General features: G+C 64.7%; 5 protein-coding genes across 5 annotated transcripts; 4 read left to right on the top strand and 1 right to left on the bottom strand.

Moving 5' to 3' along the window:
* Positions 1-332: 332 nt before the first annotated feature.
* Positions 333-2,798, top strand: TUBB4B (tubulin beta 4B class IVb). Its single transcript, XM_030838187.2, has 4 exons — positions 333-479; positions 759-867; positions 945-1,055; positions 1,585-2,798. The coding sequence occupies exons 1-4, from the start codon at positions 423-425 to the stop codon at positions 2,643-2,645; spliced, it is 1,338 nt and encodes a 445-aa protein (XP_030694047.1). The 5' UTR covers positions 333-422; the 3' UTR covers positions 2,646-2,798.
* On the bottom strand, positions 1,592-6,294 carry CIMIP2A (ciliary microtubule inner protein 2A). The gene is made up of 7 exons (XM_030838188.3): positions 6,239-6,294; positions 4,629-4,843; positions 4,281-4,543; positions 4,058-4,184; positions 3,711-3,805; positions 3,301-3,418; positions 1,592-2,879 (listed from the first exon to the last, which is right to left on the bottom strand). Exons 1-7 carry the CDS (start codon positions 6,292-6,294, stop codon positions 2,791-2,793), a joined length of 963 nt encoding a protein of 320 aa, XP_030694048.1. The 3' UTR covers positions 1,592-2,790.
* A 2,043-nt stretch (positions 6,295-8,337) lies between these two features.
* Positions 8,338-9,578, top strand: STPG3 (sperm-tail PG-rich repeat containing 3). The gene is made up of 6 exons (XM_060300473.1): positions 8,338-8,444; positions 8,665-8,860; positions 8,955-9,035; positions 9,113-9,355; positions 9,403-9,427; positions 9,484-9,578. The coding sequence occupies exons 1-6, from the start codon at positions 8,338-8,340 to the stop codon at positions 9,576-9,578; spliced, it is 747 nt and encodes a 248-aa protein (XP_060156456.1).
* Positions 9,579-12,198: 2,620 nt separating this feature from the next.
* Positions 12,199-21,879, top strand: NELFB (negative elongation factor complex member B). The gene is made up of 13 exons (XM_030838185.3): positions 12,199-12,604; positions 12,951-13,114; positions 13,297-13,396; positions 13,747-13,977; positions 15,899-16,084; positions 16,813-16,925; positions 17,512-17,614; positions 17,781-17,876; positions 18,039-18,181; positions 18,255-18,361; positions 20,503-20,644; positions 20,753-20,861; positions 21,027-21,879. Exons 1-13 carry the CDS (start codon positions 12,503-12,505, stop codon positions 21,171-21,173), a joined length of 1,743 nt encoding a protein of 580 aa, XP_030694045.1. The 5' UTR covers positions 12,199-12,502; the 3' UTR covers positions 21,174-21,879.
* Positions 21,880-23,111: 1,232 nt separating this feature from the next.
* TOR4A (torsin family 4 member A) lies at positions 23,112-26,054 on the top strand. Its single transcript, XM_030838186.2, has 2 exons — positions 23,112-23,789; positions 24,520-26,054. The coding sequence occupies exon 2, from the start codon at positions 24,557-24,559 to the stop codon at positions 25,799-25,801; it is 1,245 nt and encodes a 414-aa protein (XP_030694046.2). The 5' UTR covers positions 23,112-23,789; positions 24,520-24,556; the 3' UTR covers positions 25,802-26,054.
* The last annotated feature ends 471 nt before the right edge of the window (positions 26,055-26,525 follow it).

Below are 26,525 nucleotides of genomic sequence, written 5' to 3'. Positions count from 1 at the left end.
ACTGCGGCGGTTACCAGGACGCTGGCCCAGCGTAGCCAATAGCGCCGGCCTGTCGGCGTGCTCTCCGGAGCCAACCAATGAAAGAACAAATCAATCATTTGAAACACCCAATGGACAGAGCACCGCAGAGCGAAGGGGGGTATTTTGATAGGGAGAGCAGAGGCCGCGGCGGACCAATAAAGGGCCAAAGGCGTTGGGAAGGCGGGCGTTAGGCGGAAAGATTGACGGAGCTGCAGCCAATCAAATGAGGACGCTTGCTAGCCTCGCTCTGGAAACTCAATACGAGGCTGGCGGGGGCGGGCGCGGCGGCTATATAAGCACCGGCGGCGAGTCAGTTGTAGCACTCTGCGCGCCAGCTCTTCGGCTCTCGCTCCTTATCTACCACTGCCGCCGCCGCCGCCGCCGCCGCCGCCGCCGCCGCCATGAGGGAGATAGTGCACCTGCAGGCCGGCCAGTGCGGCAACCAAATCGGCGCAAAGGTGAGCGGGGGCGTCGGGGCCGGCGCAGGTCTTCCGGGCGGGGCGAGCGGGCGGCGGGAAAAATGGCGGCAGCGGGCGGGCGGCGGCGGCCCCGCATTGCGGCCCCGCTCGGCGCCCGAACCGGAGTCGGGGCGGGGGCGGCAGCGAGGGCCCTTGGGGACGGCCCGGCGGCGGCGGCGGCGGCGGGGGAGGGGAGGGCCGCGCCGTCCGGGGCGGGGCCGGCTCCGGGCACCTCAGGCGTGACTCAGCCCCAGCCCGGCCCGCTCGCGTCTCCCGCAGTTTTGGGAGGTGATCAGCGATGAGCATGGCATCGACCCTACCGGCACCTACCACGGGGACAGCGACCTGCAGCTGGAGCGGATCAACGTGTACTACAACGAGGCCACGGGTGAGACCCCCGCGCCCTTTCCCCACCCCCCTGCCGCCCCGCGGCCCTCCCGTCGCTGACGCCCTCCCGCCCCCCAGGTGGCAAGTACGTGCCCCGCGCCGTGCTCGTGGATCTGGAGCCGGGCACCATGGACTCCGTGCGCTCGGGGCCCTTCGGGCAGATATTCAGGCCGGACAACTTCGTCTTCGGTGAGCTGCAGGTCGGGCTGGGGGGTGGCTTGATAGCCAGGGCGCCTTATAGGTCAAGGGGTGCCCAAGGTCGTCAGTTTTAGGAGCGCAGAGCCGAGGTCCTGATTCACTTTGCACTCCCCGTAGAAGCGGGGTTCAAGGACACTCTCCTTCCTTCTCGAGTCACTCAATCCCCGCTCCTAAAGCGGCTTTGGGGGGAAGGCCCAGCTGTCCGCACGCACGGAAGGAGCAGGCAGATGTAATCTGCCAGCCGTGCAGGCTGAGTCAGAGGCGGTGGCGGTTCCTCTGCCCTTGGGAATTGGCGGAGGCTGCCCGTGGGAGCAGCTGGCTTGTCGTTCAACTACTTTAGCTTGAACTCTTTATTTCTAATCGGGTACGTCGTTACGTTATCCGTGTGGGGGTCCACCTGCTGTACCTGCGGTGGGGGGGTTGTGTGTGGCCTCACGCCGTGTCATCTGGCCTTTTGGCACGGGTGACCAGTGGTGACCACGTGCCTGGCCGAAGAGCGACTGGCTGCTCTCCTTTGCAGGTCAGAGTGGTGCTGGGAACAACTGGGCTAAGGGGCACTACACAGAAGGTGCAGAGCTGGTGGACTCGGTGCTGGATGTTGTGAGGAAGGAGGCGGAGAGCTGCGACTGCCTGCAGGGCTTCCAGCTGACCCACTCGCTGGGGGGCGGCACCGGGTCCGGGATGGGCACCCTTCTCATCAGCAAGATCCGCGAGGAGTACCCCGACCGCATCATGAACACCTTCAGCGTGGTGCCCTCGCCCAAGGTGTCGGACACGGTGGTGGAGCCCTACAACGCCACGCTGTCCGTGCACCAGCTGGTGGAGAACACGGATGAGACCTACTGCATCGACAACGAGGCGCTGTACGACATCTGCTTCCGCACCCTGAAGCTGACCACGCCCACCTACGGTGACCTCAACCACCTGGTGTCGGCCACCATGAGTGGGGTCACCACCTGCCTGCGCTTCCCGGGCCAGCTCAATGCTGACCTGCGAAAGCTGGCTGTCAATATGGTCCCCTTCCCCCGTCTGCACTTCTTCATGCCCGGCTTCGCCCCACTGACCAGCCGGGGCAGCCAGCAGTACCGCGCGCTGACGGTGCCCGAGCTCACCCAGCAGATGTTTGATGCCAAGAACATGATGGCGGCCTGTGACCCCCGCCATGGCCGCTACCTGACCGTGGCCGCCGTGTTCCGGGGCCGCATGTCCATGAAGGAGGTGGACGAGCAGATGCTTAACGTCCAAAACAAGAACAGCAGCTACTTCGTCGAGTGGATCCCCAACAACGTGAAAACAGCTGTTTGTGACATCCCGCCCCGCGGGCTGAAAATGTCTGCCACCTTCATCGGCAACAGCACGGCCATCCAGGAGCTGTTCAAGCGCATCTCAGAGCAGTTCACGGCCATGTTCCGCCGCAAGGCCTTCCTGCACTGGTACACGGGCGAGGGCATGGACGAGATGGAGTTCACCGAGGCCGAGAGCAACATGAACGACCTGGTGTCCGAGTACCAGCAGTACCAGGATGCCACGGCCGAGGAGGAGGGGGAGTTTGAGGAAGAGGCCGAGGAGGAGGTGGCCTAGGGCTGCGGTACCGGGTGAGGCATGGGAGCCGTGGGAACTCTTTATTCACTCAGCCTGTTCTCTGATAGCCCTGTCTTTCTGTGTGTGTATTTGTTCTTCTTGTCTCGACATCACATGCTGTACAGGTACCACCATTAAAGCGTTTTCATAGTGTCTGGCTGCGCCTCTCCAGTTCCTTCTGACAGGCCTTGCGGGTGCTGTTGCCAAACGTCAGTGCGTAGTTGTCCTGCATGGCTGCGAGGGGCACCACTGCAGCTGAGCGGGCTCGCCACGTGCGCAGGGTGAGCACGCGAGTGGCTGCTGGAGGGGTCGGCTCGGCCTGCGAACACGCCGACTCCTGGGAGCTTGGGGCTGCCCTGGGCCCCTGCCCCCTGAAGGCAGGTCTGGCCTGTGCACAGGAAACCTCTAGAAGGCCAGCATGGTCTGCAGGCAGCTGGCCTCTGTCTGACTTTTAGTGTCAGGGCTGTGAAACCCTTCTACACTGGGGAAGAGGGGACGTTGGGTAGTCCTGCCCCAAGGGAATCGTGTGGTCACACGGCTGGCCTTCTGCCTGAGGTTCAGCACGGGTAAGGGAGCCCAGCCCCGGACGCCTCCCCACAGTGACCTGTCACCGTGACCTTGTCTGGGATGGGGGCGGGGAGCCTACTGCACTCACCTGGTATGAACCCCATGTAGAAAGGTATCAGACCTTGGCTTCTGTAGATGGTGGTGTTAGGCCACTGCGTTCTGGGCAGCCTCTCGCCCGGGGCACGGAAGGGATTTCTGAGCAGGAACTGCGGAAACAGGCAGGCGTTGGCATGTGCTGCCGCCCCCAACTGGTAACCGGTGAGCAGAATGTCCCGGTGGGTGCAAGGCTGACATTCTCCTGGGAATGAGTGGCTCAGGGTCTTTTCCCATCTGTCTGCAACACTCCGAGGCAGAGAGCCAAGACCTAGTCAGAAAGACGTTTGGGGGGCAGGGGCGGGCGGAGGGGAGCAGCCTCTTTGGGCCAGGCAGAGCCCCCTCCCTCCAGGGAAGCCAGAGCGTGGAGACCTCTGTGCTCGCCCAGGGATGGTGTCCACATACCTGGCTCTTGTCAAACTCATCTGTGGCCTGTGCGACCCCATCGCGAAAATTCATCCCTATCACCCAGGCAAAGCGAGGGACAAAGCCAGCATAACCTGGGGAAGGAGGAGCCAGGGCCCCGTTCCCAATCATGCCCATCTTCCCCCGCCCGGGCATTCGCACCTGCTCCCGGGGGGTTAGGGAAGTCTGTCTGGGCTCCTCTCTCCCCCTAAACAGACAGGAATGGGTCAGCAGGAGCTCCCAGTCTCGGGGAGGGCCCTTGGGCAGCCTCACTTGCTCTCCCCAGGTCCTGCCTGGGCCCTTGGAGCCTTGCGGGTGCGTGTCGTGCCCAGGCCCCAGGCACCCACCTGAGATGGCCTTGCGCTGGATCAGGTCGGGGTGGTCCATCTGGGGCGGCCTGTGGAAGCAGCCCACACGTAGTGTCTCCCGCTGGTGGGCTGGGGCCAGGCAGTCTTCCCTCATGCGGGGGCACAGCTGGAATGGGGAGGGGCAAGTCAGCGCCGCAGCCCCCACCGGGCTCTGGCTGTGGCGAGGCTTGATCCCAGTGCTCCCAGCGTGTCTCTCAGTTACCTGGTACTGCGTGGGGGCCTCACGGGCAGAGGTGGCGCTCATCCAGGCCTCTTCCCCTAATGCCAACCGCAGGCCCGGGTGTCCAAGGTCCCTGGAGTCCCCCTTCCTGCCCGGTGGGCAGGGAGGGTAGAGGGGGTAGGGCACGAAGCCTGCAGGCAGTGGGACTTGCCTGGATACATTCTCTCCTCCCGGCGGCCCCTGGGCATCCACCTCCTGGGGTGGGAACCGGCCCAGGATCTCACAGTTCTTGTAGGGCTTCAGACCTGTATGGACAGGGCAGCCTTGAGCCACAGCGGGCATGGGGGCGTCCCCGGGGCTGCAGGGCCGGTGGGCGGGCAGCGGCTTAACTGGTGTACTGGCAGACGTAGGGTTCTGTCAGTTCACGGCAGGGCGTAAAAGGTGGCTGGGACTTGCTGAAGTCCTCGATGGACTTGGGCTTGGCTATGGGGGACAGCACGGAGCACGGGCTCTTCGGCACGCTGGCGTCCGCGAGCAGCTGCGCCGTGGTGCGCCCATAGGTGTTCCCCACCTGGTAGCGCAGCTGCGGGTAGAAGCCGGCATAGCTGTGGAGGAGAGAGGAGCCGGTGTGGACCCAGCCGACTGGCCACAGGCAAGATCCGCGACCCGCCTACAGAATGGGGTCACGGCAGCACCTGCTGTCCGGGGCTCTTGGGGCTTGAATGGGCAGCACAGGCCAAGCACTGAGAACAGGGCTGGCCCACGGGAGGGGAGCTCTGTCATCACCACCATCGGGGTCCCATCCACCCAGCCATCTTCCAACAACAAGGGTCTTAAAGATGAGGCAACGGGGAGCTCTGCCCCCCCGAAAGCATTGCAGGGGTGGTCTGAGACACAGGGCAGCCCATTGTACACGAGTCGGTCCCGCCAGGAAGGTATGGTGGGCATTGGGCCCAGATGGCGGCCACCCGGGAGGCTGGCGGGAGGTGGCACTTGAGCTGAGCGTCATTGAGGCCCGTGGGGAAGTGGTGTGGGCGCCATGGCTAAGCCCTGAGGGCGTCCACTGCTGCCCGGGGCCTCTGTAACGTCCAAGGGGGGTGCGTTGCTTTCCTCTTAAGATCTGCTCAAGAGAATGCAAGTTTGTCAGTCAGCTGCGCGCGGCTGGGGCTGAAGGTGAGAGCCTCTGCAGTGTCACCAGAGTTGGGTCGGGTTCTTCCCAGCCTTTTCCTTGTATGTGGTCTGAGTGTGTGTTGGTGTGCACACACACTCTGGAGGCCTGTTTCTATTCTTATTTATTAGGTTGTGCCGCACAGCACGCTGGATCTTAGTTCCCTGACCAGGATCCCACCCGTGGCCCTTGCAGTGGAAGCTCAGAGTCTTAAACGCTGGACGGCCAGGGAAGTCCCTCGTTTCTGTTGTTGGCATGCGGGACACCCAGCAAGGTGGCCTGGCATCGGTGTCCATCACTTTACTCCACATGCTCCTCTTCTCTTTATGTTTTTATTTATTTTTTTTGGCCGCGCGGCATGCAGGAACTTAGTTCCCCAACCAGGAATCGAACCCGTGCCCCCTGCGGTGGAAGTGCAGAGTCCTAACCACTGGACCGCCAGGGAATCCCCAGTTCATCTCCTCTTTAAAGCGCGGAGTGCACTATGGAAGGAGAAGCCAGCCTCCCCAGCTGTCGCGCTGTCCCCAGTTTCTGCTCTCGACAGACGTGCTGGCCACCTGAGACGGCTGCTCCAGCAGGGCAGGTCGGCCGGGCCCTCTCGAGCCCACCCCAGCCCTCCCTCCTGGCCCCTCCAGCCCTCGGCCTCACCCCCATTTCCCTGGCCTTCCGGGTCCCCAGGTTCCTGCTCAAGGGCCTCACCCTCTGGCCTCAGCTTCCTGGAGACCCAGCTCTGGGGCCCCCCTCACAGCTGAGCAACCTTCAGCCCTTAGGCCCCGGCCTTGCTCCCCCATCCTCGGGGACCCCAGCCTCCCCGCAGGGCTCCGGCGCTTACCCAGGGATGTAGTGAGGTTCCGGCGGGAAGAGGTTGTGCTTCTGAGTAGCTGTCATCGCGCCTCAGCTCTGCCTGGGCTGCCTTCAGCCCCTCTCGTGCCTGCACCTGGCTCCTTCCAGAGAGGAGTCCTTGTTGCCTGGCAACCATTGTGAAGAGGCCCAGCATTGTTGGGCAGCACCTGGGCCGGGCCCCTTCCCATACCCTGTGAGCACTCCCGTTTTACGGGAGGCCCGGGGAGGCGTCTCACTGAGGACAGACCTAGAGCTTGGGAAACGGGGACTGTAATTGCAGCCCAGTCGGTCCTGCTAGGTAGTGAGAGGCAGGGTTGGATTTGAACGCTCGCTACCCGCAGGGGGCCAGTACCCAACTGAAGGGCAGCCTCCCAGGGTGAGGCTAAGGGAGCCCCACCCCAAGCCCCCTCCTCAGATGCAAGGCCCTGGACGCTTTGGAGGCATTGCCACAAAGTTCCCGAGCCGGGGAGCTGCTGGGACTCTGTCCTGGAGGGTCTTTCCCCTGGAGCTGGGCACTATTTTCCATTTTAGAGAAATCCTGATCTGTGTGTGTGTGTGTGTGTGTGTGTGTGTGTGTGTGTGTGTGTGTGTAGGGAGGACTTTCTAACCATAGAAACGAAGAAAAATATCATAAAGGCAACGATTAGCGGGTTCAAATACGTGTCAAAAAACAGTATAAACAATACTAAAAGGCAGATGAGCAACTGGGGAAAAAGTTTGCAGCGAGTGTTATGTGCAGACGTGATATCAGTGGAAACAACCTTACAAAACAAACCTGTGAAAAATTAACACCCCACAAGAAAAATACATGTGAAACGTGCCTACAGTCAACGAGGGCAGAGCCTCTGTCAAACGAATGCTGATGATACGCTGATGCTGCACTTTCTGACGCTCCTTTGCCAGCATGAGGACCGCCTCTAATTTGGGAGCACAAAGGCTGCACAGGCTTTGACCCACCGCTTCCACTCGGTGCGTCTATCCTGAGGAAATGATCCATGTTTAGCTGAAGACAGGCGTGCACGTCATCCACCATGGCGGATGGCAGTATTTGTTATAGGGAGAACTCCCAGCGGCTCACGCCCAGTGACAAGGGCTCTGACAAGCTATACCTGCATCTGTGGGTGATTATGCCCTCAGAGAACACCATGCACCACGGGAAGGGCCCTGGAGCACAGACTGGGAGCCCCCCGCCCTGATCAAAGGTATGTTTCCTCAAGGAAGTCTTTATCTGTCTGCCTGTCCATCTGGAGCACCTCCTGAGGCCAGGCAGGGTCAGCGTCAGATGGGAGGGCTCTGGAGAGGAAGAGACGGGGGTGCGGAGGAGGAGACATTCTTGGCCGGGCCCCGCCTGGATGAGGCCAAGGCCAGGGCTGAGCTGGTTGGCTGGTTAGCTCTGGAGCGCGCCGCAGGGCCCGGTGTGCAGATGGACTCTCGCTCAGTCGGCCTCGTCATTGTCATTCCTTTGCGTTTCAGCCTCAGCAGCCCCAGCTGTCTGTGACACCCTCCAGCCTCTGTGCCCCCAAGAAGACAGGCCTCCCCACCTCAGCCCCACCTGGGCCGCCGGGCCCGCCTCTGGGGCGGGCGCGGTCCACTCAGAGCCAACCACTGTGTTCCACTTTTCCGAGGGCCGCGTTTTCCGCAGGGGCTCCTCCTGCGCTAGGGAGTCTCCCTGGACCGTACACCCTACCCCAACGCCTCCTTCAGCTGGCCCTGCACAGCTAGGTGCCCCCTGGCCCCTGCCCCCTTCTCCACCCTCTGCCAGGGCCTCAGTCCTCCCCAAAGCCCTACTAGAGTGGACCCCAGCCCCCCAAGAGACCCCAAAGTCCAGGAGAGCGGAAGGGTTGGGGCAAGAAAGTGGGGGAGGGAGGAAAGGTGGCCGAGCCAGGAGTCACGGGCGTGGGGCGGCTGAGGGCCTCCTGGCCATGGCTGATCCCAGGGCAACCCACCTGGCAGGTCAGGGGAAGGGCACCTCCAGGGCTGCTTCCCCAGGGAGTTCCCGGCAACGGGGTGGGGGTGGGGGGCATGACCAGCCAGCGAGGTCACAGAGCCCCGAGATGTCCCTGGGGGAGGGAGCCAGAGACCCTGACAATGAATTTTGACCAAAAGGCGGTGAAATTCCTGGCAAATTTTCACATTAGTGGAGGCGAACACTGGACCCATGGCCCCCTAAAACAGAAGCCACTTGTGACTTCCCAGTAACTTCCCAGGGCGCTGGGCGGGCTGGGGGGCGGGCAGCTGGCGTAGGGTGGCTATTGGCTGGGGGCGTGGTGGCCCCCAGGGGTGCAAGAGCTCCAGGCGGGCCTCAGGATGCTAACGGGCCCCTCCAGGAAGCCCGCCCACCTGCGCCCACAACCTGAGGGAACTGTGTGAGTGAGGGCTCTGGACCCCCAGCCCTGGGCCGGTCTGGGGAGGCAGGCCGGTTGGTGGAGGCCCGCCGGGAGGACCCAGGCCCAGAGCTTGCTTCCCGCCAGGGCTGGAGCGACGCCCTCCCGTCGTGACCAACCTGGGCGTCCCGGGCCCCACCAGGTACCGGGTGCCAGATGCTTCGGCGCGAGAGTGCTCCTCACTGCCCCACTCTTCACCATCGGCTCGCATGCACCCCACCCGTGACGTGCGCCCTCCCCGAAAGCCCCCACTGTCCGCCCTCACCCCCGGAGTGGGACCCCGGCCACCAGCGCCCCCATGACGCTGCCCCCACCGCAGAGGGTGGCGGCTGCAGGGCGTGGCAGACCGTGTGGTTCCCGAGGGAAAGCCCTGTCACCCAGAACGACTTCAACTGGGAGCAGGTTTGCCCGGCGGGTCCTGGGGTGGGGGCGGGGGCGGGTCCCCCGAGGGAGGAGCCTGCGGCGACTTTGACCTGCAGTGGCCCTCGCCCGCCGACTACCAGCCGCCCAGCCCGCCCGCCTGCCCGGCCTTCAGCTTCGGGGGTCGCCTTACTCCAGCTCCCCCCCCGAGGCCCGAGCCCACTTGGGGATGCTGCAGGCCTGGGGTGCAGGGCTGCGGGCCCAGCCCCTCCTTGCAGGTCCCTCTGCCGACGGGGTTAGCTCCATCGCCTACAACATCCTTCCCGGGTGCCGCCTGCCGGGCCCCTGCCCGCCCGCTTTCTGCATGAGCTGCTCGCCCCTGCTAGTCTCCTGGGTGGGCTCCTGTAAGGAGGTGGGCGGGGGCGGGGGGGGAGGTGGGCACCGGTCAGAGGGGCCGGGCACGGTAACTGCACCCACCTTCCCTCTGCAGCCTGCACCCTGGGCCCGGCTGCCTATGGCGTGGAGGACTGCTACAACTCGCACTTCCCCTCCGCACATGGGGGTGGTCATCCAAGGCTTGCATAGACCCAAGTGCCACGACACTGGCCCCTTCTGCGCGCTCTCGAGCCCAGTGGGTGCAGCTGGCCCACCCAGTTAGCACATGAAACCCTGGCCTTCCGGGCCTGGGGGCCTTCCCGGGCCTCCCTCTGGAACTCAGTGCCCCCAGCCTGGCCTTCTGACCCTCTGGGCACCCGTGATCCACCCTCCGGGCCGGCCGACCCCTCTGACCTGTGGACCCAGCCTGGAGCCCAGCCTGGAGCCCTAGCCCGGAGCCCCACCTGCCCACCCCCCTTGTTATATAGAGATGCTGTTGCTTCTTCCGAATTCTGTGCTGTGCTTGGTGGTCTTGCCTGGTGAGCTGTGCTGCAGATGTGGCCTGCAGCTAACCTGTCATGTCCGGCTTTCTCTGGCCAGGGATCCCCCTTCCCTTCCCCTTCAGAGTGTCTCCTCTAGGGTGGGGTGGCCTGGGACAGGGTGGGAGGGAGCCCTGTGGGCAGTGTGGGACACCCCCATCTAGCCGTGCCATCCCGGAGAGGGTCCGGCTGCCAGTCTACCCAAGGATCAGGCTGCTTGCCGAGCCGAGGAACTGACCGTTGCAGTGGAGGCGGGGGGCAGTCTTGAGGTAAGGTCAGACTGCCCGGCCACCAGGTAGGGCCCAGAGGACCAGGTCGTTAGGGCCCGGCCCCCCTTCTTCCCGCACCTGCCCAAAGACCCTGTGAACTCACACGGGGCCGTGCAGGCCAAGCTGTAGCCGATAGACTCCCCAGGCTTCACTGTGCGGCCCGGCCCCTGCCCACAGCAGCAGCCTGGCCACTGGACTCCTCGTCACCATGGACCCGCCCTCCTACCCAGGGGTCGGCCCCAAGGCTGCCTCCCTGCAGGGGCCTCACCTGCCGCTTGTGGTGGCTCCTGTCTCTGCACCAATTTCCCCAGGGGTCCTCCCTGTGTCACCCAAGCCCTGGGCCAGGCCCCCTTCTCTGTCTCCTCTAAGCTCAACCCCTTCGAACAGTCACTGCACAAGAGCTGCTCCCATGGTGTTGGCATCATCCCTTTCCGCAGGGAAGCCAAGGACAAGTGAGTCTGAGCGTCGCGCACCTGTGACCTCCTCCAGGGCTGAACCAGCTGGGGGTCAAGCCCCAGCACCCTCGGGAATCAGAGCAGTGGGACTGCAGACCGTTGGCACTGAGCCCTGGGCTGACCAGCTCAGGCAGCGGGCAGCAGAGATAGACCTGGGGCACTCTGGCCTTGGGAGTCTGGCCCCGCGTGGGAGGACCAGGAGCCCTCCTCTCAGCTGCACCACAAGCAATCCCTAGGTCTCAAAGCCAGGAGTGGGACCAGCAGGAAGGTTGCAGCAATCCCTCGAGCTGGGCTGAGGAGGGAGGGTTTTCCGGAGGGGGCTTTCAAGGATGAGTTTGCTGGGCAGCAGGAAGGGAATTTATGGCACAGCAAACCTCAGAAGCCAAGGCACATGAAAAGGGAGAGGGTGTGATGTTTGGTATGGCCAAGCTTGGGAAGACCCCGAGCTGGTGGGACAGAAGGAGGTGAGCTGGAGGGATGGAAAAGCTGCAGAGGGCTGCATGCTGGGTCCGGGGGCTTGCATGCTTGGCAATGGGGAGCCCACGGAGGGTGCAGGGCAGGCAGTGACTGCTGCAGGCACTGTATGGGCATCTTGCACTGCAAGAGATGAGGGACCCCATGGAATCCAGGGCTCACATGTGCAGCGAGTTGGGCTGGACCTCAGCCTGAGGGCCTAACACTTTTGGTTAGCAAGGGGGATAGATGCTCAAGGTGACAAGAGGACAGCCATCCTTTGTCACCCTGTCACTGCGTGTCCAGGTCTCTGCTAGGCACTCCCTATTTGAGGCAAACTGTTGTGTTTTTTTTTTAAATAAATTTATTTATTTACTTTTGGTTGCATTGGGTCTTCGTTGCTGCGCACGGGCTTTCTCTAGTTGCGGTGAGCGGGGTGGAGGGGGGCGGCTACTCTTTGTTGCGGTGCGCGGGCTTCTCATTGCCGTGGCTTCTCTTGTTGCAGAGCACGGGCTCTAGGCGTGCGGGCTTCAGTAGTTGTGGCACCGAGGGCTCAGTAGTTATGGCGCATGGGCTTCGTTGCTCCGCAGCATGTGGGATCTACCCGGACCAGGGCTTGAACCCGTGTCCCCTGCATTGGTAGGCGGATTCTTAACCGCAGCGCCACCAAGGAAGTTCCCACACTTAGGTTTTGGTCTTTGTGACAACACTACGGTGTGAGCTTCGCCGTGTGAGCTTCGCCGGGTTGGACAAGGAAGAAACCAAGTTCCAGGATGAGAGAGGGTCGTGCACCTGGTGGGCGCTGTGAGGTCAGCAACAATATTTTTCATGATTACTAAAACGCTCTTGGCTAAAATAGCAGCTATGAATCTCCTGAAGCAGGCCGCGGCACCCCGATCCCTGTGCGCCATCCCCCTCCTCCGGTGCCCCCTCCCCCAGGCACCCCGCAGCACTCCGCCCTCCCTCCGCGCCAACCCTGTTCTCCTTTGCCGGTAAACGGCTGCAAGCGCCGCGAGGCTGGGCGGGGTCGCGCAGGAGGGCGGGGCCCGGGTGGGCGGGGCGGGGTTTTCTCGACGCCCTGTGCGTCGTCCTGGCACCGCCTTCGCGCTCCGTCTCCGCCAGGCGAGGGCCGCGGCGCAGTTGCCGGGAACCTCTCCGGGGCGGCGGCGGCGTTTCCGGGGAGCCGGTTGGCGGGCGGACCCGGCTCCTGTGCGGGGCGGAAGTGGGCGGCTGCGGTCCGAGGGGATCCGAGCTGCGGGCGGAATCTGGCCGAGCTGGAGGGCGCCGGGGAGCGGAGCTCGGGCGGCCCCCGAGGCCCGGGCGAGCGGACAGCTGCGGGGCCTGCGGCGAGCGCGGCGGTGCCCGGGGAGCGCGGAGGAGATGGGGCGCCGAGCCGGATTGGGGCCGGGGCGTCGGCCATGTTCGCGGGGCTGCAGGACCTGGGCGTGGCCAACGGCGAGGACCTGAAGGAGACGCTGACCAACTGCACCGAGCCGCTCAAAGCCATCGAGCAGTTCCAGGTGGAGCCGGGTGGAGGAGCCGGGTGGAGGGGCCGGGTGGAGAGGCCGAGCGTCTGGGTGTGAGTCCGGCGTGGAGCGAGGTCGCGTGGGAAAGCGGGCAGATTTCTCTCCCTCCCGATCGCTGCGTCTTTTCCCCGGGCTGGAGGAACCAAGTGTCCTGAGTTGAGACTACGTCGACGGACATCTGAGTGGTTTCCAATTTTTGCAGTTACAGCCAGCGCGGCTGGGAACATCCTTGTCCCTGCCTCCGTGTGTACTCAGGGCATCCGGAGTGCCTGGCCAGACGGGGCTGTGGCTGAGGTTTCTCTTGTCGCCCGAAGAGTCAAATCGAGCTCCGCTTCTTTAGACAGAAAATGGCGTGCTGCTGCCCTCCCTGCAGTCGGCCTTGCCCTTCTTGGACCTGCATGGGACGCCCCGACTGGAATTCCACCAGTCAGTGTTTGATGAGCTTCGGGACAAGCTGCTGGAGCGCGTGTCAGCCATTGCCACAGAGGGGAAGGCCGAGGAGAGGTAAGTGGGCGGTGAGATGGGCAGCCCCCTCCCCAGCTCGGGCACTGAATGTGCCCCGGTGGCTACACATCCCTACTGAAAAAGGGGCCGCCTGTGCACATCACCCACCGGTCTGGGGACAGGCAGGGAGCTGCTTCCGACTTGGTCCTGGGCTGCTCCCTCAGTGCTGAGAGTCCTTCCAGGTACAAGAAACTCGAGGACCTTCTGGAGAAGAGCTTTTCTCTGGTGAAGATGCCATCTCTGCAGCCAGTGGTGATGTGCGTCATGAAACACTTGCCCAAGGTAACAGCCGCAGGACCAGCTTGCCCTGGGGAGGTTTCCTGAGCTGCCTGCCTCAGGAATAGCAGCTCCGGAGCACGTTCCCCACGCTGGCTTCTCCCTGAGCCGAGCCGCGCATCGACTGAACCTTGGCACAAGCTCTGGAGCGTGGCGCCCTTTCTGGGAAAAAGCTGTTTGTGGGCAGCACAGCTCCTGCCCCGTCAGAGCCTGGGGGGCCAGTCACGGGTGCCGCTGTCAGTTGGGGCTGGGCTGGCTGTGGCCTCTGCTGTGGGGGGCTGAGGCCTGCCGGCTTGTCTTGAGGGAGACCCCTGGGGCACAGGTGCTGCTCACAGGTGGGCTCCGGGGTCACGTAGGTTCCTGAGAAGAAACTGAAGCTGGTGATGGCCGACAAGGAGCTGTACCGGGCCTGCGCCGTGGAGGTGAAGCGGCAGATCTGGCAGGACAACCAGGCACTCTTTGGCGACGAGGTCTCCCCGCTGCTGAAACAGTACATCGTGGAAAAGGAGAGCGCGCTCTTCAGCACGGAGCTCTCTGTCCTGCACAACTTCTTCAGCCCTTCCCCCAAGACCAGACGCCAGGGCGAGGTGAGGCGGGGCGGGGATGTGTGCAGGGCCTCCCCCGTGAAGCCCGGCTTGTCTGCTTCCAGAAGGCTGGGCTCGGATGTGGGGCTGGCAAGGGGCGTTGCAGCACTGCACCTGGGTGTGGGTCTCTGGTCTTTCCTGCGTACTTGGAGCTCGGCAGCTTAGCCGGCCTCTTCAGCTAAACTCTCTGTGTCTTCTTTCAGCTCTGGGAGCTTTTCTCTGTTTTTGTGTTTGATTCATTCCTTGTTTCAACAAATGGTTTTTTTTTTTCTTTAAATAAATGTATTTATTTATTTATGGCTTCGTTAGGTTTTCGTTGCTGTGCACAGGCTTTCTCTAGTTGTGATGAGCGGAGGCTACTTTTCGTCGCTGTGCGCAGGCTTCTCATTGTCGTGGCTTCTATTGTTGCGGAGCACGGGCTATAGGCGCACAGGCTTCAGTATTTGTGGTACACGGGCTCCGTAGTTGTGGCTCGTGGGCTCTAGGAGCGTAAGCTCAGTAGTTGTGGCGCACGGGCTTAGTTGCTCTGCGGCATGTGGGATCTTCCTGGACCAGGGCTCGAACCCGGGTCTCCTGCGTTGGCAGGCGGATTATTAACTGCTGCGCCACCAGGGAAGCCCAACAAATGCTTTTAGGGTGCTGACTCACTGCCCTGGCCCCTGGGCCCTTCAGTGACCCCTGGGGTACTGGGGCACCTGCCTGGGGGTACTGCAGGCTCGTGTGGGGCGGACCCTATGCAGTAGGTGTCACATTTCGGTCCCTGAGAGCTCCAGGGGTAGAGGAAGGCTGTGGAGACGCGGGGGGGGGGGGTCTGGAGGCCACCGTGGACACTTTGACCTTTCCTGGTGAGGCTGGGGTCCCTGGCCCGGTTCCAGGAGGACCCCTCAACCTGGGAGGGAGGTGATGGTACGAGGCCAAACGTTGGCCAAGGAGCATTCGATGTTTCGCCGTGTTCTTTCACCGCCAGCCTTCTCACCTGGGGTTTTGTGTGTGTGGCCTGAGGTAGGGCCTCACCTAATGTTTTCTCTCGGATGTTGGGCCGGTGCTCGCAGCACCACTTCCTGGACAGGCCGCTGAGTGTGTCAGAGCCCTGCCTGCATTGCGTCCCCCTTCGTTTGGGGGAGCCTGGCCTTGGGCCGTGGTCCTGCCCCTTCTTCACTCTCCCCTCCAGGCCAAGGGTCCGCCTTGGAGTCCTGCCAGGGTAAAGGGAGAGCGCGGTGGCAGGTGACACGTTGCCCCACCGTCCTCGGGTGGGTTAGGCCTTGGGGCTGTGGTTCTGTGCCCAGCAGGCCAGGCTGTGGTCAGGTTGGAGTGCGCGCCTGTCTCCGTGTTAGAGGTGCCGGTACGTCGGTGCTGAGACTCGGGTGATGCTCTATGCCTGCCCCGCTTGTCTGGGTACCAAGGCCTGCTGGTGGGTCCTCGGCAGGGGCCCTAAGGTGGGCTGCCGTCCCTGCTGACCTCCCCACTCGCTGCATGCAGCCTGTTGGGCTGCCTTGGTGTCTGTCACACCAGGTGGCCCTGTGCATCCTTACGGCCCCAAGTGGGGCCCCCTCCTGTTGGCTGCCGCCTTGGCAGGAGCCTCCCAAATAGGGGCAGGGGGCGGAGGGGGGTGGCGGCGGCCGCCGGGAGAAGGCGGGAGTGGGGTGGCTGCGGCAGGGCCTTGAGCAGATGCTGAGCGTGGCGGTGCCGCCCATCCTCATCTGGGCCCGAGTCCCCCACGCCACCACCGGCTGCCCCGCCCACCGACTCTGGTGGAGTCTGGGACCCGGGCTGACGGCCTCTCAGAGGAGCCGCAGGGCGTGATGGGTTCGCTTCCTTAAAGACAAGAAACGTCGCCACCCAGCACGAGTTGATGTTTTGTGAGAGAGGAAGCTTAGCGCCACAGGGCCGTGGCGTGTGCGAGGCCTGCCCGGTGTCCCGGCAGGTGGTGCAGAGGCTGACCCGGATGGTGGGCCGCAACGTGAAGCTGTACGACATGGTCCTGCAGTTCCTGCGCACGCTCTTCCTGCGCACCCGCAACGTGCACTACTGCACGCTGCGCGCCGAGCTGCTCATGTCCCTGCATGACCTGGACGTCGGCGACATCTGCTCCGTGGACCCCTGCCACAAGGTGGGCACCCGCCCCGCCGTTGCTGCTCTCCCCCTCGGCTTCCCTTTCCCCTCCCCTTGGATGTGGCGGTCCAGGCACGTGGGGCTCCGCCCTAGCCCCTGTGCCACCTCTGCCCACCCGGCTGGGGGACCGTGATGTCCCCTGGACGTCTGAGCCAGAGCCAGCTGCGCCCCGCCCCCTCTGGTCTTTCCGGGGCCTCTGGCCCTCCCCTGCCCCAGAGCCCTTGGGGGCTGCTCACTGGCGAGCTCTGTGTTTAAGAACAGGGCTTCCTGCACTGCCCTTGTCCTGGCATAGGTGCCGTGCGGCCCCAGACGGCGTCCCTTCCCGGGGGCTTCGCAGCGTCACGCTCTGAGCCGGCACTGCCCCCTGCACAGTGGGGGCCCTGGAGGGGCCTGTGCGGCCCCAGACGGCATCCCTTCCCAGGGGCTTCTCAGCGTCACGCTCTGAGCCGGCACTGCACCCACCCCCGCACAGTGGGGGCCCTGGAGGGGCCCATTTCAGAACAAAACGCCCATTTTGCTGTTTCTTGCAGCACCTGGCCTGTGGGGGTGTGGGCACTTGGGCCTGCTTCCTTCGTGCTGTCCCATTCCTGGGGGCAAGCCATGCCTCGGCGACTCGAGGTGGGGGTCCCGATGTTCGCCCAAGGCTCAAGAAAGCTCAGGCAGCGGTGAGTGCTGCCTGGAGGCTGCGGTCTCTGGCTGAGTCCTGACCACGCCTCCTCCCCGCAGTTCACATGGTGCCTGGACGCTTGCATCCGAGAGCGCTTCGTGGACAGCAAGAGGGCCCGGGAGCTGCAGGGCTTCCTTGACGGAGTGAAGAAGGGGCAGGAGCAGGTCCTGGGGTGAGGGTCGGCCTTGTGCCGGGTCCTGTCCACGGGCGTCCGGACGAGCGTGCTGTGGCCGCAGTCGGGAGCGGCTGTTTTTTCCAGTACATTTTAGGAGGACTGGTTGGCGCCCGTGCCCACGGCTGAGAGGCTCGGCTGCTGGGGTGAGGCCGTTGCTGTCCCAGGCGAGCTGGGCGCCCGGGCTGGGGCTCTGGTGTCTGCAGCCACGTGGGGCCTGCCTGTGAGCTGAGAGGCCCGCCGCACCCGGAGGTGGGGGGGTCTGGCTCCCGGCAGGGCCCTCTCTGGGTGGGCTCCGCCTGGTCTCCTGTCTCAGCTCCTCGCTCCTGGAATTGTCTCTGTGGGAACCTGATTGAATTTATGGAGTCCGGGTCGGGTTCTCGACCAGGACTGGACCTTAATTCTTTAAAAACCACTTGATGCTTCAGGTTGTTAAGTAAGTTAAGGGCAAGTCACGAACCACAAGCTTGTGGAAGGCGGTCCTGGGCGGCGTGGCCGTTGTCCATGCCGAAGGGCTGTCTCCTCGGGTCAGTGGCTTGGTGGGCCGGGAACGCCCCTCACTGATGCCGCGGGCACGTCCTCACAGGGACCTGTCCATGATCCTGTGTGATCCCTTCGCCATCAACACCTTGTCGCTGAGCACGGTCAGGCACCTGCAGGAGCTGGTGGGCCAGGAGCTGCTGCCCAGGGTGAGCGCACCCGGCTGGCCACATGCTGCTTTCTGGGGGACATGTGGGTGTGGGGAGAGCACACACACCAGCCAGGTGGAGGGCATGTGCAGCCAGAGCCCCTGGCTGAGTGCGGTCCGGGCGGGGAGCTCAGGTGAGCACGGCCAAGGCCTGCGTCTCCCTGCAGGACAGCCCGGATCTCCTCCTGCTGCTCCGGCTGCTGGCGCTGGGCCAGGGGGCATGGGACATGATCGACAGCCAGGTCTTCAAGGAACCCAAGATGGTAACAGGGTCAGGCGGGCTCCTTCCCACTGCCTTCTCAAGGGGCTGTGGGGTGGGGTTTGGGGAGGAGGACGGGCCCCAGGCCCACGTCCGGGAGGATGAACGGAGGAAGGGGGCCGAGGGGCAGGGACAATGCAGGACAGCTCTCGGGCCTCTGCCCCAGGAGGTGGAGCTGGTCACCAGGTTCCTGCCCACGCTCATGTCCTTTGTGGTGGACGACCACGCCTTCAACGTGGATCAGAAGCTCCCGGCCGAGGAGAAGGCCCCGGTCTCGTACCCGAGCGCGCTGCCAGAGACTTTCACCAAGTACGGGCTGCGGGCACTGGGCGGGAGGGCCTTCCCCTCGGGCTCCCTCGGGGCTGACGGTGCTCGGGCGCAGGTTCCTGCAGGAGCAGCGCGTGGCCTGCGAGGTGGGACTGTACTATGTGCTGCACATCACCAAGCAGAGGAACAAGAACGCGCTCCTGCGCCTGCTCCCGGGTCTCGGTGAGTCACGTGGGCGGCGGGGCCCAGCCGTGTCCTCTCACAGACGCCCTCGGCTCTCGCCGCAGCCCGCGTTTGCGAAGAGCCACCTTAATCTTTTCCTGAGGGGCGAGAGGCGTGGAGCCCCTCAAGTCCTCAGACCATTGAGAGAGCCCCCGCTCCGCGGTGGTGAAGAGGCCGCTTCCCCCGGGAGCCTTGCTCTGCCTGGGGTGCGGGGTGCAAGGCAGGAAGACGAGGGAGGGATCTGAGTGGACCCCTTCAAGGGTAAGGGAGCGCCCGGCCGGCCCGCCGCGCACGACAGGCCCGGGGCCTCTGCTGGCCCGGTCCTGGTCCCGTCTGAGGCGTTGCGGCTTCCCGGGGAGGATCTCACGCTTCACTGTCTGACAGTGGTGCGTGCTGTTTCCCGACTTTTCCATGTGGGGGAAGCGGCCCATTGTGGGTATTAGTTTCTACCCAGCCACCACCCAACTGATCAACAGGAACTTATTCTTACGGTTCTGGGGGTCAGAAGTCTGCAGTGAGTCTCCCAGGGCTGGAGTCAGGTGTGGGCAGGGCTGGCTTCTCCTGGGGCTCCAGGGAGAAGCCCCTTCTTGTCTCCTCCAGCTTCCGGGAGCCGCGTGCTTGGCTCCTGGCCCCTTCAGTTCATCTGTCCAGCTTCTCCCGTCCTCCTGTCTCTGGCTTTGACTCCCGCCTTCCTCTTCCAAGGACCTGCGATCACCGTGGGCCCACCCGGGGCGTGCAGGACCATCTTCCGTCTCGGGGCCCGGTGCCCCTCAGGTGGCGCGTTCACAGGCTTCTGGGTCAGCATGTGGCGATCTCAGGGGCGACAACTTGTCTGTTTCGGGGGCTTCCAGGAGCACAGTCATAAGGAACTTGGATTTGCCTCATTCTTTCTACTCACTTTTGAACTTCTGTGTCTTTCTTGTTTAATCGTGTCTGTAGACACAGGATGTCCTGTGAGGTGGGAGCATCAGTGTCTCCCAGCCACGAGCTGCCGCCTGGGGGGCTGGGGTGCAGGTCTTCAATCACGTTCAGGGAGAGCGATCTCGTTCTTTGGTGTAACTGATAGGTTCTAGTAAGAAAGAATGTTGGTTTTTAAAATTCTTTATTTTTAAACTTTTTTTTGGTGGGAGTTTTTGATGAAACCCAAGTAAAGAGCACAGGATTGTGAAGGCCAGTGCCCATCGCCCACCTGCACTGGGGTCCGCGTGTGGCTGCCGTCCCGTCCGCTCAGCGGTCTGTACGTAAACCCGGCAGACTGGCTTGGCACGGTGCAGCAGGTGTCTCTACGGAAGACAGACTCTTAAAAACCACGACCTTGGCACGTGGTTGGTTGGGGTCCAGGTCCCGACGGTGGCCGCGTTGCCCCAGTTGTCATATAACACTTTTGTGCGGATGGTCTATGCAAGTCAGGAGTCAAACAAGGGCTTCCCTTCAGCTGGCTTCTCCGGCTAACTCTCAGGTCTTGTGGTCTGTAGGGCTACGCGGGGTTTGCTGGGGGAACCAGGGCGTTTGTTCCCCGGTCGGGACTCTGCTGGCAGCGTCCCTTGGTGCAGTGACCGTGTGCTCGCTCGAGTGTCCTGTAACCGGCCACGAGGCCAGCCGAGTCCCCGGTCAGCTGTGCAGCAGGAGTGCACCCCGGGCGCGTCTGGTGGGGTCGTGTCTCCCGCCGCGTTAGGGGCTCGGTGGCTGGGGTCGCGTCGGCGTTTCTGTCTCAGCTGCTGTGCCTGCCCGCGTGCACTCGGTGGTGTTGCCGGTGATCGCTGCGATCGGTTGATAGTTACTCTTGCCATCTCTCTCTTCTGAGGTTTGATGGCCGTGGCTTCAAAAAAAGAAGGCTCGTTTGCTCCGTTCTCTCTCCTCTAGAGCCCGTGGTCCGGCAGGCCTGCCGGGCCAGCCCTCGGCACTTCTGTGTGTCCTCTCGCTACCGGCCCGTTCAGCTTTCCCTCTGCTGGAGTCCCCTTCATCCTAAGCCCCTTGGCCGCTGGGCAGAGCCACCCGTGACGGGCTCTCCCTCCCCACCCCTGCTCTGGAGCCCCACCCCCACCGTCTGCTTCCCCCGTCCAGGCCCGGGTTCTGGCCCTCAGGCCCGGGTCGGGGAGGTGGGTGTTGGGCGAGCTGTGCGACGCCTGCTGTGCTTGCAGTGGAGACCTTCAGCGATCTGGCGTTCGGGGACATCTTCCTGCACCTGCTCACGGGCAACCTGGCGCTGTTGGCGGACGAGTTTGCCCTGGAGGACTTCTGCAGCAGCCTCTTCGACGGCTTTCTCCTCACCGCCTCCCCGAGGTGCCCGTCCTCTCGGTCCACATCTCGGTCGGGGGCGCCGGGCGCAGCTGGGGAGGGGGTGGGAGGGCGGCTCTGCAGCCGCCTGCAGCCCAGCGCGGCCTCTTCCAGGAAGGAGAATGTGCAGCGGCACGTGCTGCGGCTCCTCCTCCACCTGCACCACCGGGTGGCCCCATCCAAGCTGGAGGCCCTGCAGAAGGCGCTGGAGCCCACGGGCCAGGTGGGTGCCCTCCCCTGCCCCGCCCCGCCCCAGGCTGGCTGGCGTGCGTGTGCGTGCGTGTGTGAGAGAGAGAGAGACAGAAAGGGAGAGGGAGAGGGAGAGAGGAGAGAGATCTGTGTGCACACGCTCTGGGCCTGCCCCGAAGCCACACGCTTCCCCCCACAGAGTGGAGAGGCGGTGAAGGAGCTGTATTCCCAGCTTGGTGAGAAGCTGGAGCAGCTGGACCGGAGGAAGCCCAGCCCGGCCCAGGCCACAGAGACCCCAGCCCTGGAGCTGCCCCTCCCCAGCGTGCCCGCCCCAGCTGTACTCTGAGGCTCCGCCTGGGGCTGCTCAGGGGTGGGCTGGGCCCCCGGTGGGGTCGTGGCCCTGGTCAGCCAGGGGAAGAGGTGTCTCTCCTGGAGGTGGACTGACTGTTCTGGGACTGGGGGTGGGCTGAGCGGAGACCCCGGGGACCGTCCTGTGGGCAGGGCACCGGTGCTCTGCACCTCAGCCTCCCCTGGAACTTGGTCCTGGGAGGTGTGTGCCTCCTGCGTGAACGGGACCCGGCCGGCTCCCTGGAGCACAGGCCTGCTGCAGGCCTGCTGCCCCCCGCCTGGCCCCTCGCACTCCCACGCCGTGGAAAGCTGCTTGCTTGTTCCTCCTCGCGTGTGGGTTTCCACTGCTGTCAGGCGGACAGGCAGTAGTTGGCATTAGGAAAAGGACACCCGTTTTCCAAGGGGTGGGGGGTGGGGGGTGGGGCAGGGTCCGAGGCCTGAGGGGAAGAGGGCGCCCGATTGGCAGAACCCGGAGTTTGCTGGGGGCGGGGGTCTGCAGGTGGAGCCCAGCTCTCCAAGGAGCTCCTCCCCTGTTGACAGTCCCGAGTAGCACACGGGGGAGGAAAGCCCAGGGTCCCCCGCTGCCTCGATTTACCCTCCGAGCAGCGCCCTCGGCCAGGGGAGGGTCTGCTGCTGCTCAGAGTGAGCCTCCACCTCTGTAAATAAAAGGCGTCTGGTAAACCCAGAGGAGCTGCTCTGCGCCAGGGCTGGTCGCGGGTGCGGGCTGGAGGGAGGGGTGGGAGGGCATCCTACGGGCGTGGTGGGCTCGGTCCTGAAGGGTAGGGACAGGTGGGGCCCCCTTCACCCCTGGAGATGGGGGAGAAAGTACAGAGGAGGCGGGCCTCAGTGCAGGGCTCAGGCTCACCCGTGACCCCGCTGGGGGCAGGCCCTCTGAGGCATGACTTTCTTGACTCCTGCCACACCCCACGTCCAGGCCCCCACCTCACCCAGTGCTGGGGCTCTGGACCCCAGCAGGTTTGGGACCAGCATCTGGCGGAAGCAGCCGCCAGCCAGCGCCCCGCCCCCACCCCTGGGCACCTTTTCCTGCGTCTGCCTGTCAGGGCCCCCTGGGGTTCTCTGTGTCAGAAGCAGCTGGGAGACTGTAGAAAGCCTGAAGACGCCGAAGGACCGCACTCTCATTCCGGGGCCGTGGGGCACCAGCAGAGGCCTGGACAGATACCCTTCCGTCCTGGTTCCAGGAAGGCCTGGGCAGGGGCCACATGGTGCGTGAGGCCCGAGGGGTCCCTAAGCACCTGGCCCAGCACAGAGAGGGGCAGCGGGTCTCGGGGAGCCAGGCCCGCAGCTGGAGAGGAGGAAGCGGAGAAGCAGTGGTTTCTCAGTGATCCTGCCAGAGGGCATCGGACACACGTAGACAGGCAGGAGCCCCATATTCTGGGGAGGACGGGAACCCCCAAGCCCATGAGTGGCTTCTCCCTGATGCAGGTTGGACAGGGAGGTGGAGGGAAGCTAGGAAGTGGGGAGGGATGGCACGCTCGGCAGAGGGACCCGTGTGGGCAGAAGTGTGGAGGATGAGGGACGGAGGCTGGAGGATGGGGGGCTCAGGACTGCCAGCGCCCGCGGGACACAGTTGAGCTCGGGGCCAGGACTGGTCTGGGGGCATTACTGGTTAGTAGACCCGCTCCAGAGGGGAGGGTCATCCAGATAGGCCAGTCTCCACAGAGATGGGAACGGGGGTGGGGGCAGGGCCACTTGAAGCTGGTGGCGGGGAGGGGCCCAGAGCCTCCATCTGCCAACTCCGGGCCCAAGTTCTTTCTAAATTTGCCCTCCGACCAGGGCCCTGAGTCATGTGTGGGTTTTTTCCCCCCATTCTAGAACTTCCTGCCCTGTCCTGGGGGGGTGCTCTAGGCCGAGGTACAGGGGAAGACAAAGGGGGAGGCCGGGGGGGGGAGCGCCGTGGAGCCCGGGACCTGGTAGAAGAGGGGGAGGAAAAGGAAACGAGCCCTACTCTGTGAGCACCCAGATTGGGCTTGGGCGGGGTGAAGAGGGGAGAGGGTTGGAGGACCCCAGCTGGGGGAGGACCCTGCCCGCCCGCTCCGCCTCTGCTAACCGGCAGCCTGGACACGCCTATCCCCCTCGCTGTGGGTCCTGCGGGGGGGCGGGGGGTGGTCAGGCGCAGATGTCCCTGGGGAGGTGGGGGTCCTGTGGAGGGCAGGCTGAGGAGCAAAGGCACGTGGGACCCCAGGGGAGGCATTGCCCTCGGCCTCACCGGGTGTCCTGGGCCTGGGCTGAGTCAGGAGGGCTGGGAGGGCTTTAAGGTAGGTGACCAACCGGCCGGGGTACCTGGGCGAGTCAGCCAGGCCTCCCCCTCTGGTGCCTCCGTCCAGCCTGAGTCCCGCCCGCGCCACACCCCTGACTCACTTCCTTTGCAAAGAAGCGGAAACCTCCCCAGAGCTTCCTCCGCTCCGGAGGAGGTGTCGCTGCCCCTCTGAGCCTGAGCTGACCCAGTGAGGCCCCTGACCCCACCCCGACCCCCGCCAGGAAGCCAGCACATTCACCTTCCTGCGTCGCAGGCCCCAGCCTCTGGCGTGGGCTGGGGGCCCGCCCTGGGGGGCTGAGGGCGGGCCAGCGAGAGCCTGAGCTGACGCAGCTGCAGGTACTGGGGAGGGCCGGGGGCATCCACCCCACCTTTCTCCAGCTGTCTCAGTGGCTTCATCTCTCCTTCTCCGGGTCTTGTCTTTCTGTTCTTCTTTTCACCCCACCCCCACCCGCCTCTAGGGGGCTCCCTGCCCCCAACTCCATTAGTGTGCCCACTAGAGCAATGCTGGGAGGCCTGGGCTCAGCTTGGGGACAGGGGCCCATTCTGGAAAGCAGAAGTAACGGCCAGACCGCCCCACCACCACCACCAAGTGTTCGTGGGGGAGGGGCATCTCTGAACTCTGGGGATGCTTGGGCGTCTGCTTCCCACGCCCCCCTCTAGGGACCGGAGGGCCCCCGGCGCCCGGCAGTCGAGCTGCGTCAGGGGCGGGGTCCGGCCTTGACCCTGCTCCACCCCTAATTGGCGGCAGGTTGGCACCGACTCCGACTCCTCCTCCAGGAAGCCCGGGCGGCGGCCGCCTGATAAAATGCGCCCCCGCCCCCCACCCCCCCGCAGCCACTTCCTCAAGGCCGGAGGCTGTTTATGCGAGGATCCGAGAGATTTGCATTGGGGCCCGGCGGGGAGCCGCTTCCTGGTCAGAGGGGCGAGGCCCGTGCCAGGCCCTGCCCTCGGGGCAGCGGGCCGCACTCCGGGGGGCCTCGCGGGGGTGGGTGGGGCTGAGATCGCGGGGGAGGGTCCCAGTCGGCCGGGCGGAAGTCTGGAGACCCTCCCCGTCTTCCTGTTGCAGGGAGGGTGACCTGCATGCCAAGCGCCGCCCCTGCGCCATGGACCGCGGCCAGCCCAGTCCGGAGCCCGCGGCAGCGGACCACGTCGCCGCCGGCCCGAGCGTGATCGCGCCCGTGCGCGCCGTGGTCCGCCTGCGCCGCCGCGTGCGCCTCCTGCGCAAGCGGTGCTTCTCGCCTACGGCCGTGAGGCCGGACTCCGAGCCCCGGGCGCCGCGCGCGGACCCGGACCAGCCTCAGTTCTTCACCTTCGACGGCCCGGCGGAGCTGTCCTCGAGGCCGCCGCGAAAGAAGCGCCGGCGCAGCCGCTTGGTGCTCTACCCCGAGACGTCGCGCAAGTACCGGCCGCGCGTGGAGCGCCGGAGCCGCGCGCAGCGTTGCCTGTTGTTGCTCGTGGCCATCGTGGGCTTCCAGGTGCTCAACGCCATCGAGAACCTGGACGATAACGCGCAGCGCTATGACCTTGACGGGCTGGAGAAGGCGCTGCAGCGTGCCGTGTTCGGCCAGCCGGCGGCCGTGGAGCGCATCGTGGCGCTGCTGCGGGACTACCTGGCCACGCACGTGCACAGCCGCCCGCTGCTCCTGGCGCTGCACGGGCCCAGCGGCGTGGGCAAGAGCCATGTGGGCCGCCTGCTGGCGCGCCACTTCCGCGCGGTGCTCCAGGACGGCGCGCTCGTGCTGCAGTACCACGCGCGGCACCACTGCCCCGAGCCGCGCGCCGCGGAGGACTGCCGCCTGGAGCTGGCGCGGCGCGTGGCCGACGTCGTGGCGCGGGCCGAGGCGGAGGAGAAGACCCCGCTCCTGCTTCTGGACGACGTGGAGCTCCTGCCGCCGGCGCTGCTGGACGAGCTGCACGGCTTCCTGCAGCCGCAGCGCTCGCACCACTTCCACAATGCCATCTACGTGCTCCTCAGCGGCAATGGCGGCGCGGAGGTCACGCGCTTCGTGCTGCAGAACGCGTCCCGCGCGCTGGCCCTGCGCGCAGACGGCGCCCACGGGGCCGCGGCGGTGGCGGCACAGGCTGAGGAGGAGCTGCGCGCCAGCCTGAGGGCGCTCCTGGTCCGCGAGCACCCGCTGTGGGAGGTCGCGACTATCGTGCCCTTCCTGCTGCTGGACAAGGGGGACGTGGTCAACTGCTTCCGGGACGAGATGGCCGGGGAGGGCTTCTTCCCAGAGCAGGCCCGCGCCGAGCTCCTGGCCGCGCAGCTCAGTTACTACCGCGTGGCTGGCCGGGAGTTCGCTGTCACTGGCTGCAAGCAGGTGGTGGCCACGGTGAACCTCTTGTAGCGCAGGTGCCACCGGACGCAGTGGACGCCCACTGGCACGACGGGACGTTGGTTTGACAGGGGCATTTGGAGGGAGGGGACCCTGTGGATTTGCCCCAGGCCTCTACGCCTCGAATAAATCTGTCCATGGCCCTCCGCCGGTTCACACTGGGACCTGGGGGGACCGGTGGGGCTGGGTCAGCTCTGAGCTCCTCTGCCAATTCCAACCTCCCTCAGAGCCCCAGCCTGCCACCTGCTGGGTCCTTAATCCAGCCTGCATTCTTCAGCGCCAGTATGTCCCACAGGGCTGGCTCCCCGGGAGTGGGTAGGTCTGTCTCTGTGGGACAGGATAGATGACGGCAGACAGCGTGAGCAGACCCCAGAGACACACAGCTGGTCCCCTGCAGAGTCGCATGTGACCACGAGTCTTTCGGGTGCCCGCAGCAGCCGAACACACACTCCCCCACACACACCTGCTCACCCCGGGGGCCTAAAATTCCGGATGCTTCACCACTGCAAGAATCCCGTGGGTCTGCCTGGACTTCTCATGGCCTCTTGGGCCCAGGAGCTCCCCGGCAGGCAAAGGGATGGGTGGGGGGCTCCACCCAATGAACTGGTCCAGTGGAATATTCCCTAAGTGGTCCAGAAGGGGGGCTCTCTCAGGGTGACAGCAGCAGGAGGTGGGTCCAAGTCGGGGGCCCTGACTTCCTGGATCCCCCTGCGCTGCCCACCAACCTGCTCCAGGG

Source organism: Globicephala melas, chromosome 6 (assembly GCF_963455315.2).
Source record: "Globicephala melas chromosome 6, mGloMel1.2, whole genome shotgun sequence".
Lineage (NCBI taxonomy): Eukaryota > Metazoa > Chordata > Mammalia > Artiodactyla > Delphinidae > Globicephala > Globicephala melas.
Note: the sequence above shows the minus strand (reverse complement) of the source record. Positions and strands in the feature narration are given on the sequence as shown.